At 45.7% G+C, this 13,740-nt stretch overlaps 3 protein-coding genes across 3 annotated transcripts; all 3 read left to right on the forward strand.

The window, feature by feature from the left end:
- LOC107640948 lies at nt 1,787-3,073 on the forward strand. The gene has a single exon (XM_016344452.1). It carries the CDS (start codon nt 1,787-1,789, stop codon nt 3,071-3,073), a length of 1,287 nt encoding a protein of 428 aa, XP_016199938.1.
- LOC107640949 lies at nt 3,202-4,284 on the forward strand. Its single transcript, XM_016344454.1, has one exon. It carries the CDS (start codon nt 3,202-3,204, stop codon nt 4,282-4,284), a length of 1,083 nt encoding a protein of 360 aa, XP_016199940.1.
- Nucleotides 4,505-6,706, forward strand: LOC107640950. Its single transcript, XM_016344455.1, has one exon. The coding sequence runs from the start codon at nt 4,505-4,507 to the stop codon at nt 6,704-6,706; it is 2,202 nt and encodes a 733-aa protein (XP_016199941.1).

The raw sequence follows: 13,740 nt of genomic DNA on the forward strand, positions 1-13,740 counted from the left end.
TGGTATTGTTTTAGATAGCAGGGATGATAATTAAGCTTCCCACATTCATTTATCAAAACACGTATGCTTCAAGAGAGATATACCCACACGCTTATATGGCATATTTTGTTTCTCTTTTCAAACCATATGAGATTTTAAAGTTTTAGATATATCTAATTTTTTTTATAACTTTAAAAATCTCTAGTGATAAAAAATGCTCACACAAATGTTAACTTCATATATCTTAGATTAACATTTGATAATTAATAAAGATAACAGTCATGCTACTAGTTCACAAAAATAGTTGATTTTTATTACATCAAACAATGATATAAGATGGATTTTTGACTTTTTGGCCATGCTTTCCATAAAAAAGAATAATGATACAAGATTATCTTTAGATTAATCTTCTCAAATTTTCTTAACTGAGATCCAATAATCTAAGACATTTAGATATTTTTTCTCAAGTTTTCTCAATTACCTCATCATATTACAAATATAGAAAAAATTTTAGAACTCATTCCTTATTATTTTCTTTTTCAGGCTATGCTGATAATAATAACTACTTGATTAGATTGCAATGAGTGTAAAATTTTTGGACATATAGCTCCCGACACTCACCATGGCTCATGGTATTGTTTTAGATAGTAGGGATGATAATTAAGCTTCCCACATTCATTCATCAAAACACGTATGCTTCAAGAGAGATATACTCACACGCTTATATGACATATTTTGTTTCCCTTTTCAAACCATATGAGATTTTAAAGTTTTAGATATATCTAATTTTTTTTATAACTTTAAAAATCTCTAGTGATAAAAAATGCTCACACAAATGTTAACTTCATATATCTTAGATTAACATTTGATAATTAATAAAGATAACAGTCATGCTACGCATTTATATAATTTTTTATTTAAATTTGTTGCGGCCCAGCCCAGCTGGCGGAATGGTCGACCCGACCTACGAGTGACCAAGTCTACGCGGTTGGGTTAACACACGCAACCCGCCCGACCTACGATCCGGACACGTTCCCCTGTCGCCAGCTGTCTGACAGCTGGGGGGTAGGAAGCTTCCAGGAAGAGGGGCATTCTTCGTGGGGCCTGCCCTACTGACACTGACAGGGTATAAAGAGGGAGGGTCCTACCCCTCTCCCCAAGGTACGTCACTTTATTCCCTTCTTACACACCACCTACGCACCCTTCTGACTTGAGCGTCGGAGTGTCCTTACAGGTGGTCACCCCGTCCTTCACCTCGCGAAGAGCTCGGGAAGCCGGCAGCTTCAACATCTCTCGCCCTAGACCTAGATAAAGGCTAGACCCATCTTCTCACCCAGGAGTCTCACCCGATCCGTTCGGAACCTGACCAATCGAACATTGACGCCGTCTGTGGGGACATGGACTATTTTCTGGGCATAGTAGGGGCGGACGATGGAGGCGAGCCCCGCAGGGAGGGGGCGGACCCCAGAGGCAGTAGGGTAGCCACAGGCGCTCCCACTCACGAGCGCACCATATCCCCCCGCGGCAACCCGAGAGACGACCCTTTGGAGGAGCAGGCAGTGATAGTGCAAGAATAATACAAGAACTACGCCACAGAGTGCAAAACCTAGAACGGGAAGTGGCCAGCAGAGAGTGCCATCAGCCGACTCCCAATCAAGAGCGTTCCTGATCTCCTCAAAGGAGAGAAAGAAGTCTCCGAAGAAGTCGCTCCAGGCGTACTCCAAGCCCCCAGACAAAGTCTGAGAGCCAGGAAAGTAGGGAGGTGTCGAGGAGACGACGAGATCCTGTGATTTACTCCGGATCACCGATGAGAGAGGCCGTAGAAGACGACCAAAAAGACAGTAGAGAAAGATTAAGGAGAAGCCGACCACGGCAAGAAGACAACAGGCAGGGATCAAGAAGAAGCCGACTACACAGGGATGACAGTCGAGAAAGAACGAGGAAAAGGCGACAACCAGTGGTCATGGGAGCAACCCCCTTCCACCACTCGATCTTGGAAGTCCAGTTACTGAAGCACTTTAACAAACCAACAGATATGAGGTATGATGGGACTCAAGATCCCCAGGAGCATCTAACGGCCTTTGAAGCCAGAATGAACCTGGAAGGGGTAGGCGATGAAGTAAGGTGCCGCGCTTTCCCCGTAACTTTAGCAGGATCGGCGATTCGTTGGTTCAATGCCCTCCTTCAGGGCTCCATAACTGCATTCGCCGACATTAGTCGTGCCTTCCTGGCTCAGTTCACCATGCGTATCGCTAAAGAGAAACACCCGATCAATCTGTTAGGAGTAACACAAAGAACCGGCGAGCCGACTCAGAAGTACCTGGACAGATTCAACGACGAGTGTTTGGAGATTGACGGCCTAACCGATTCGGTAGCCAGCCTATGTCTGACCAACGGGTTATTGAACGAGGATTTCAGGAAACACCTTACCACCAAGCCCGTTTGGACAATGCAGGAAATCCAGAACGTAGCCAGGGAGTACATCAATGATGAGGAAGTAAGCCAGGTCATGGCGGCCAACAAGTGGCAGCCCGCTTACAACCATACCCGCCAACACGGCAGCGGAGAAAGGCTTAAGGAACACTCCAAAGACGGAGTCCCAGCTAAAAGCTCCAGGCCATTCCCCCGGGTCGGCAAGTTCACCAATTACACCCCCCTAGCCGCTCCAATTGTGGAGGTCTATCAACAAATAGCCGATAAGGGTATTTTGTCGAAGCCCCGACCTCTCAAGGATAGGACCGGAGGAAACAAGAGCCTCTATTGCGATTACCATAAGGGTTTTGGTCACAAGACCCGAGACTGTTTTGATCTCAAAGACGCCTTAGAACAGGCAATCCGGGATGGCAAGCTGGCAGAACTGTCCCATCTTATAAGAGAGCCGAGGAGGCGAGATGGGGATCGACCCGAGGATAAGGACAGAGCCATGAGACGAAGGAGGGAACTTGAGGAAGAAAGCGAACGGGGACTCACGGTGGTGAACGTTGTAGTCGGAAGGGATGCCGCCCCAGGTCAATGTCGGCGTGCAAAAAGGACGCCAAAGTCTTGGCAGTATCCTCGTCCAGCACCACACCTCCCCCCAGGAAAGCACCACTAATCTCGTTTGGACCTAAAGACCAGTGGATTGAAAGCATGCAAGAAAACCCTCCTTTGGTGATCACGTCTAGGGTAGGAACCGGATTGGTTAAGTGAATCCTAGTGGATACCGGCGCGGATTCGAACATCATGTTCCGCAATGTATTTGATGCCTTAGGTCTACGAGATGTCGACCTGAAGACCCACCAGCACGGTGTGGTCGGTCTCGGAGACCACTTCATCAAGCCAGACGGGATAATCTCTTTACCAGTCTCCATAGGCAGGGATCTAGAAAGGAGGACCGTAATGGCGGAGTTCGTTGTCCTAAGGGACTCCACAGCCTATAACATCATAATGGGAAGAAAAACCATCAATGAACTTGGAGCAGTAATCTATACTAAGTTACTGGTAATGAAGTTTGTTTCTGATAATGGGTCGATTGGATCCATCAAGGGATATTTAGAAACGGCAGTCGCATGCGACAACGCCAGCCTCTCCCTAAGGAAGAAATCCAAGGAAGCAGCCGGGGTCTTCTTGGCCGACTTGGATGCAAGAGTTGAGGACAAGCCTAGGCCAGAGCCTGAGGGAGACCTCGAGAAAATCAGGGTCGGTGACTCAGAGGAAAAGTTCACCTTCGTGAACAGGAACCTCCCCTATGAAGTAAAGGAGCCATTGGTGGCAGTAATTCAGAAAAACGGCGAACTGTTTGTATGGACGCCAGCCGACATGCTGGGTATTGACCCCAACATCATGTCGCACCACCTTGTGGTCAGAGCGGACGCTAAGCCGATAGCTCAGAAGAGGAGGAAGATGTCTCAAGAAAGAGCCGATGAAGTGGCTAGACAGACGGCCGGCCTCTTGCAAGCGGGATTCATCCGGGAGCTGGAGTACTCAACATGGCTGTCAAACGTTGTCTTGGTTAGGAAAACTAGCGGGAAGTGGAGAATGTGTGTAAACTACTCTGACCTCAACAAAGCTTGCCCCAAGGACTCCTTCCCCCTCCCTAATATTGATGCACTGGTAGACGCAGCCTCGGGTTATCGGTACTTGAGCTTCATGGACGCCTATTCTGGGTATAACCAGATCCTGATGCATCAACCGGATGAAAAAAAAGCCGGCGTTCATAATTCCAGGAGGAACGTATTCCTACAAGGTTATGCCGTTTGGGCTGAAGAACGCGGGAGCCACGTACCAAAGACTGATAAACAAGATATTCTGCGACCTCATCGGTAAGACGGTGGAGGTCTACGTGAACGACATCCTAGTCAAGACCGTCAGGGCCGACGACCTCATTGGTAACCTGGAGAGCGTGTTCGTAGCTCTTTGGCGACACCATATGAGGTTAAATCCGCTCAAGTGCGCCTTCGCCATGGAGGCCGAAAAATTCCGGGGATTCATGATAACCCAGAGAGGGGTAGAAGCTAATCCGGAAAAGTGTGAGGCGATCTTATGAATGACAAGCCTGGGAAGCGTAAAGGACGTGCAGAGACTTGCCGGAAGGTTAACCGCGCTATCTCGGTTCCTCGGCGCGTCGGCTGCCAAGGCCCTCCTTTTCTTCAATCTGATGAAGAAAGGGATAGCGTTTGAATGGACCCCGGTTTGCGAGGAAGCCTTTAATCACTTCAAGAGAATTATCTCATCACCACCAATCCTCGGTAAGCCCAAGAATGGGGAAATGCTATTCCTGTACTTGGCAGTAACAGACGAGGCTTTGGCGGCCGTCTTGTTACGAGAAGAGGGGAAGGTCCAGCAGGCGGTTTACTTTGTAAGCAAAGTGCTGCAAGGGGCGGAGTTGAGATATAGCAAGTTAGAAAAGCTGGCTTACGCGTTGCTGACCTCGTCCCGCAGGCTTCGGCAGTATTTTCAAGGGCACCCAATAACAATTAGAACAGACCAGGCGATCCGGCAGATATTGCAAAAACCCGACCTGTCGGGCTGGATGATGGCCTGGGCAATTGAGCTGTCCCAATATGATCTGCAGTACGAGCCTAGACATGCCATTAAGGCCCAGGCAATGGCAGACTTCCTAGTTGAGGTGACAAGGGATCATCCCGAGAAACCGAACATACGGTGGAAGCTCCACGTAGATGGAGCCTCCAACCAAACGTTCGGAGGAGCAGGAATCATATTGGAAAGTCCCACCGGAGCCGTGTACGAGCAGTCGATCAAGTTCGACTTTCCTGTATCCAATAACCAAGCAGAATACGAGGCCCTCCTGGGTGGCCTCCAGTTGGCAAAAGAGGTCGGGGCCACAACAATAGAAGTGTGTAATGACTCCCAAATCATCACGTCACAGGTCAATAGGACATACCAAACTAGGAATTCACTGCTGCAGAAGTACTTGGAGCAAGTCAACAGGCTGAGCAAGGAATTTGACGAGGTCACCGTACGGCACGTCCCTAGGGAGAAAAACACAAGGGCCGACCTCTTATCAAAGCTGGCAAGCATGAAGCCGGGAACGTGCAACCGTTCCCTCATCCAAGGCTTGATGAAGGAACCGGCAGTGACCTTGCACCTTGTCCGCTCAAGCCCCTCATGGATGGACGCGATTACCGATTTCTTGGAGAACGGTAAGCTCCATAGTGACGATAAAACAGCAAGAGGGCTAAGAAGAGAAGCAGCCAAGTACACCATAATACAGGGCCAATTATTTAAAAAAGGGCTTAGCCAACCCCTACTGAAGTGCCTGCATCCCGACCAAACGGACTACATCCTACGCGAAGTGCACGAAGGATGTTGCGGCCACCACATTGGGGGAAAGGCTCTAGCCCGAAAACTTGTCAGGGCTGGTTACTACTGGCCTTCGATGATGGCGAACTCCAAAGCGTTCGTGGAGAAATGCAAGAGGTGTCAGGAGAACGCCAACTTCCACAAAGCGCCGACAGTAGAACTTAGCCTCCTGATGGCCTCCCGACCATTTTCGAAGTGGGGAGTCGACCTGTTGGGTCCATTCTCGGTAGGGCCCAGGCAGGTGAAGTACTTACTTGTCGCCATCGACTACTACACTAAGTGGGTGGAAGCCGAGCCATTAGCCAGCATATCATCGGCCAACTGTCGAAAGTTCATGTGGAGGCAAGTGATAACCAGATTTGGGATCCCAGAGGTCGTCGTCTCGGATAACGGCACCCAGTTTGCTGATAAGAAGTTCAGAGAATTCCTAGCCGGCTTGGGCATAAAGCAGAGGTTCTTGTCAGTTGAACACCCCCAAACCAATGGCCAAGTCGAGGCTGCTAACAAAGTCATCTTACATGGCCTCAAAAAGCGAATTGACCACAAGAAAGGAGCATGGGCAGACGAGTTAGCCTCGGTCCTCTGGTCCTACCGCACCACCCAGCAATCGTCTACCGGAGAGACCCCTTTCCGCCTCACTTATGGGGTAGACGCAATAATTCCTGTGGAGATTGGTGAGCCGAGCCCGCGGCTGATATTGGGAGGAATCGAAGAGGCCGTGGAGAAAGACCTAGCAGACGAGGCTAGGGAGATGGCCCACTTGTCGAAAACGGCATTAAAACAGAGGATGCCCTGCGCTACAACGCCAAGGTACTCAAGAGGGAATTCAAGCAAAATGACCTGGTTTTATGGCGTAACGACATTGGACCCCCGACCCCGGGAGAAGGGAAGTTGGCGGCCAACTGGGAAGGCCCATACAGGGTAAAAGAGGTAATCGGCAAAGGCGCCTACAGGTTGGAACGACTGGACGGCAAATAAGTCCCGAGAACATGAAACGCGGGCAACTTAAGAAGGTTCTATTCCTAGGCCAAGAACACCGACTGGACGGCCTGCCAGGTCCAGTAAGATCCGCATTACCTTATGTTAAATCATTTACCCTTGTCAATCACTTATTTCGTTATGTGTCTGACCAGTTATCGATTAATGTTCACTTTATGATGAATTCTCTTTCCTTCTATATTCTATATTATTAACGAGTTTGTTATGTCTAAGAAACACCACGGCGACACGGTAGCCCGGGATTGATCACCCCGGGAACCATCAAAGTAATACACCATAATAAGCGGCTGTAACAACAATAAAAGCCATGACCTGGCTTCGACAGTTACCAACATAACGGTAAACGAATCTAAGCAAGTAGCCAATACCAACATAACGGTAACAAAATACAGTATAAGGGTATTACCGACTCCGCAGAAAACAAACAGTAATTACAAGCCGACCAAAAGGCTAACATTTTCAACAAAAGCAATCCAGAAATTACAAAGTTCACAAGTTACAAGATGACAAAGTTCACAAATTAGAAAAGCACAAGTTACTTCTTCGGCATGTCGACGATCTTGCCATCCTTGATAGTCTTGAAGACGCCAACAGCCGAGGTGTCGAAGTCGGGATATAGCAGCTTTACTTGAGCTTTGAGAGCTTCCTAGGTCATCAGGATGGCATTCTTGCCTTGCTTTACGGTCTCTCTATACTTCTTCTTGAATTCAGCAGTCTCAGCTTGAGATGTCTTGATCGAGGAAAGCGCCTCGTCACGCTCCTTCTCCAGTTCAGCCAGCCGACCTTGAGAAGAGTTAAGTTGACCTTCCAAGATAAGCTCCCGCTTAGTAAGGCGGGCCACGGCAGCATCAGAGGTCTTCACTTTCTCCTCCGTGGTCTTCAACTTCTTGTCAGCAACCTTAGCCTTCTCTTCGGCTGACTTGGCCTTCTCCTCGGCAGCCGCAAGCTGCTCCTGAAGCAACTTCACCTCCTCTCTGTATCTGGCGTTAGCCTTGACCGAAATTCAAGCTTCACCTCAAGAGATCGGGTCCCCGCCAAGGCAGAGTCAGCCTTTCTTGCTATGGCGGCCCCCTGAGTAGAGTGCGATACATCCACCTCGCTTGAGAAAAGAGGTCCCCACCAAAGAAGAAGTTCTCCGTGCCAGGAAGTAATTGGGAATCGATAAAGTTTCTGGCATCAAAGTTCTTCTCCATGACGGTAAGAACCCCCTCAGGACTGGAGGATGGCTTCGTCTTCCTTGGGTTGTCAATGACAACCACCTCTTCCTCCAAGTCTGCCTCTTCCTGGGGCTCCGGTTCAACTTCCACCTCAGGACGAGGAGTCACTCCAGTACTAGTGCCGGCCATCTCCCCTTGGGAGGGCTGGGATTGAACCTCCGGGTTGACGGTATCCTAATGGGATTGAACCTTCGGGTTGACGGTATCCTCAGGAGGCACCTCCTGAGCGGGGGTAGCGGAGTCGTCCTCACTACCAGCCAAGAAGGTGTTGAATAAGCCCTCAAGTCCAGTCACCTCGGCAGACATTGACACTGCAATGAAACACAAAAATCAGTTAACCGTCAAATCGGGCAGATAAACCAAAATAATATGTAAGCACAGGCAAATCACTAGATGGCTACTCACGTATATAATTCCTGGCCATATCCCGGTCACCCATAAGAAGATGGGGGTTACCAAGGTTCTTCCCAAAAATAGCCAACAAGACGTCGGCAACCCTCTTGATCTCTGGGGACAACTCTTTATACGTTATCTTAGTAAAGGCGTTAGCCCCTGCCCCAAAACTCCAGTACGTCGGTATGCGACGTTCCCCTTCTAGCGTCAACCAAAAGGGATGCCGACCTTCGGGCGGGCGGACCTTGAAGTACTTATCCTTAAAATCATGGTAAGAATCTTCAAACACGCCGAAGATCCTCCGGCCTTGGGCTGCCCAGAAGGACATGAAGCCCTTTTTGGCCCTCCCTTCCTTAGAAGGATTTGTCAAAGTAAAAAAAAAAAAACAAAAATACTTCAACGGAGACCGGCAGCTCCAAATGTTCGCAAACCATCTCGAAACAGTGGATGGAAGCCCAGCTGTTCGGATGCAATTGGGATGGCGCCACGTCACAACGATTGAGTAGCGCCATCTGGAAAGGGGAAAAGGGGAGACAAATTCCCAGGCGAGTGACCATGGCCTTTTGTAACCACATCCAGTCGGGGACGTGGGGAGAATGCAAGTTTAGCTGGAATATCCTTTTGTTGTCGGCAGGGGTGAAAACTTCATAGTTAGCTTCCTCATCAGTCCCGCCGTAAAGATAGTCGTTCCGCCGAAACTCGGTAAGCTCCTCCAGGGACATTTAGTTTGGGGTCTCCTTTACATCTGAGGTCACCCACGCATATCGGTCGTAGGGAGCCGGTCTCACAACCCTCACGACGGGACGCTGGGCCATACCTATAGTGGGGGCACCACTCAAAATCAGTCTAGAAGGTAGGGAGGTCGGCAGTACTACCAGAAACTACAATGTCACTATCAAAAGCTAGAGTTTGCCTATCCAGTAACTATAATCATCAAAATGAGGCCAGAAAAACAAAATCCTAGAATGGTAACCCTCCTACAGTATCTACCTAACGCTAAAACATTAGCAGAGGTATAATCCATGTGAAAAATGCAACGTGCATGCAAAAGCAAGAAAATAAACAACATCACATCAATACCAGCACAGAGAGTATGAGGCATACCGAGATGGTGATGATGGCTGAGGGAAATCAAAGAGTTGATAACAATCCAAGAAACGCAAAAGCAGTGGCTCACAGTAAGGATTTAGGGAAGGAAGAGGAGAGAGCAGAGAAGATGCAACGGCAATGCAATGAAAATATGATGAAACCAAATGAAAACTACCAAAGAAACCAACTCTGAGGAGCGCGAAGGGCAGGGGCAAAATTGTCTTTTCTCGCGGGATTTTAAATTATCCATTAAGAGCATTAAATGCTCAGCGCAAAGAACGAGGCGACAAGGGATGCCTCCCAGTAGCGAACAGCCTTACGCATGTGCAGGAGGCGCGACCTTGCCACGGGCGACTGATGAAGAGACTAAACATGCCGGAGAAGACAGAACGCACCACCAACGGCGCACACGGCCATAGTTGGCGCGTTGGGGGCACTATTGTGGCCCAGCCCAGCTGGCGGAACGGTCGACCCGGTTTACGAGTGTCCAGGTCTACGCGGTTGGGTTAACACACGCAACCCGCCCGACCTACGACCCGAACACGTTCTCCTGTCGCCAGCTGTCTGACAACTGGGCGGCAGGAAGCTTCCAGGAAGGGGGGCATTCCTCGTGGGGCCCGTCCTACTGATAGGGTATAAAGGGGGAGGGTCCTACCCCTCCCCCAAGGTACGTCACTTTATTCCCTTCTTACACACCACCTGCGCACCCTTCTGAACTGAGCGTCGGAGTGTCCTTGCAGGTGGCCATCCCCTCATTCACCTCACAAAGAGCTCGGGAAGCCAGCAGCTTCAACATCTCTTGCCCTAGACCCAGATAAAGGCTAGACCCATCTTCTCACCCAGGAGTCTCACCTGATCCGTCTGGAACCTGACCAACCGAAAAAAAATCCATCCAAACTGGATCAATACCAAAAAATACCAATCTTATTAAATGAAACGTGACTTCCACGCGTCCAAACACACGAAACGTTAATATTTATTCACGCTTCATTATAAAAAAAAACTTCCTTCTTCAACATTGAAACCGCTACAGGAGAAGTTCAAATCTCTCTCAAAATCACTCAAACTTCACTTGTCTTCTCTGCGAAAACCGCTACTGGAGAAGAATCGCGAGAAGATTTCGGAAGGAAGAAGCAAAAACGAAGGAAAATAGCAATAGAGACTGCGAAAGGTATGAAAAAAACTACTGGTCATTTAAAATCTTGCAATCTCGCATTTCTCCTAGTTGCATTTTAGGTTTACTGGATTGAGTTGCTTCGTTTAGTAGATGAACGTATTCTGATTCCATTTTTACAGTGTAACTAGGGCTTGGAATGAAATGTGTTCTTATTTTCATTCAGTTTAGTGGAGTTGGTAATTTTGATTTACTTGATTGTTAGTGTGTTCAATTGACTTCTTTTGCATGGAGAATTACTATTCTTGATGATTGAATATTTATGACGTTTTCTTCAGCACATGAATGTTGCTCGGTTCAGTGGAGTTACTCATTTTCATTCACTTTATTGTTAGTGTGTTGAGTTGAGTCCTTTTGCCTGCAGAAATATTTTTCTTGATGATTGAATGTCTATCACGTTTTGTTCAGCACATGAATAGTATTCGGTTCAGTGGAGTTAGTTATTTTCATTCACTTGATTGTTAGTTTGTTCAGTTGGATCCTTTTGCATGCAAAAATGATTTTCTTGCTGATTGAATGTCCATCACATTTTATTCATCACATGAATGGCGTTGGGTTCAATGGAGTTGGTTATTTTCATTCACTTGATTGTTAGTGTATTCAGTTGAGTCCTTTGGTAGGCAGAAATATTTTTCTTGATGATTGAATGTTTGTCATGTTTTATTCAGAACATAAATGGTGTTTAGTTCAGTGAAGTTGGTCATTTTTATTCACTTGATTGTTAATGTGTTCAGTTGAGTCTTTTTGCATACAAAAATGATTTTCTTGCTGATTGAATGTTTATCACGTTTTATTCAGCACATGAATGGCGTTCGGTTCAGTGGAGTTGGTTATTTTGATTCACTTGATTGTTAGTGTGTTCAGATAGGTTCTTTTGCATGCAGAAATGCTTTTTTAGTTGTTTCATTATTTATCATGTTTTATTAAGTACATCAAAGGAGTTCGGTTCAGTGGGCTGGGACATTTTCATTCACTTGATTAAAATATGCATGCTTGTTCTTGTCGGTGTATTGAGTGAAGTATTGACCAAATTTTTTCGTCCTTACAGCAAAAATGAAGAAGACAATGGTGACAAAGAAGGAGAAGCTGCACTATAACGTAAGCATATGCACACATTAAATATATTTATCTGCTTTCATTCGAATAAAATCTATTTTGTATTACAAATATATTGTGACATTCTGCTTCGAAACCTTGCAGAAACTCATGATTATAGATGCTAGACAAAGGCAATAGCAAAGGTGTTCAAGGAAATGAGTCAAGAAAAGAAAGATATTGTTAAAGAAATGGGATTTGGTGCGCTGGCACATGTCCCGGAAATAAACGTCTTTCATAGCCTCTTGAGAGAATTAGTTGCTTGTTATGATGACTATCATGGATGCCTAAAAACTCTCCATGAAAAAAATATACATAACACCTAACAAGGTAGTAGCTGCGTTGGGCATAAACCACGGAGGTAATACACTTTTCACTTTCTGCTTATTTTTTGTTCATTGCTTCCTTTAATTTAGGTTTATTTGGGTACAAAAAATTAAACTGAGCCTTTTTCGCTGATTTGTTACTATTAAAATATTGTAGGAAACCATTTTCTTGAAAAGGTTGATTACGGTAGAATGAATGTGGCAGACAAGGAGGTAATCGACAGCTTCAAATGTGTTACGTTGGCATCTTTGACAATGTCTGTGATAAACCGCTATTTTACGGTTTATTTTGTATTGAATTAAGTAGATTTTATCCATTATTCTCATACTTATGCATATAAATTGCATGTTTTACATTTTCCTTCCTAATTCTGTGATATAGTTGAAAACATGTTTTCTAGGCCTTTAAACTGTCAATTTTAATTACCCTTTATTACCATTCGATGATGTAATCTATGTGTTAAGTGTTTTCAGGCTTTATAGGGTAGGAATGACTTAGAGGATAGAAAGGAAACATGCAAAAGTGGAAGAAACGCAAGAAAATGAAGTTTTGAGAAGCTAGCAGCGACCCGTACGCGTGACTGGCGCAGAAGACAAGCAACGCGTACGCGTGATAGACACGTACACGTGACAAGGATTTTTACACATCGACGCATAGCATGACTTACGCATACACGTGACTTACGCGTACGCGTGACATACACCACGTGCAGAAATTGCAGAAGATGCTGGGGGGGTTTCTGGGCTCCTTTTGACCCAGTTCCAAGCCCGAAAAACACAGATTAGAGGCTGCAGAGTGGGGGAATCATTCATTCATTAAAAACAACTTTCATTCACATAATTTTAGGTTTTAGATGTAGTTTTCTAGAGAAGGAGGCTCTCTCCTCTCTCTAGGTTTTAGGATTCTTAGGTTTAGCTATTTTCAATTTTAGATTTCTACTCTATTTCAATTTAGTTTCTCTCCTACTCTTATTTGTTCTAGCATTCTAGTTTATTTGTTTCCTTTGTTGATTATTTTATGTTGCCAATTTAGTTTATGAATTCTCATGTTAGATTTAATTTTCTATTTAATGCAATTTGAGGTATTTCATGTTTATTGCTTCTTCCTTTATTTGTTATTATTGATGCTTGCAATTGGTTGTTTAGATTTAATATTCCTTGCTAGTTTTCTCTGTTTTTATGTTGTACCTTCCAAGTGTTTGATTAAATGATTGAAAGGATGTTAGAGTAGTTTTTTCTCCTCTTAGCTTTGGTTGAGTAATTAGAGACTCTTGAATTGTCAAACTCTTTTGTTGATTGATAATTAGAACTTGCTAATTAACTTGAATGCCACTAAAGCTAGTCTTTCATCATGATTTGGCTAGGACTTGTGGAATCAAGTTAATTCATCCACTTGACTTTCCTTCATAGTTAGAGGTTAACTAAGTGGGAGCAATGGACAATTCTCATCACAATTGATAAGGATAATGAGGATAGGACTTCTAGTTCTCATACCTTGCCAAGAGCTTTATTAGCTATTAGTTTAATTCTTGCAATTTAATTTTCTTGTCCTTTATCCAAAACCCCAAAATACTTGTCCCATAACCAATCATTTACTTGCATGTGCGCGCGTCGCACCCTATTTTTCATTTCTTACTTCTTTCTTCTCTCTTTTCTCCTTCTTTCC

Source organism: Arachis ipaensis, chromosome B05, assembly GCF_000816755.2.
Source record: "Arachis ipaensis cultivar K30076 chromosome B05, Araip1.1, whole genome shotgun sequence".
NCBI classification, from domain to species: Eukaryota; Viridiplantae; Streptophyta; class Magnoliopsida; order Fabales; family Fabaceae; genus Arachis; species Arachis ipaensis.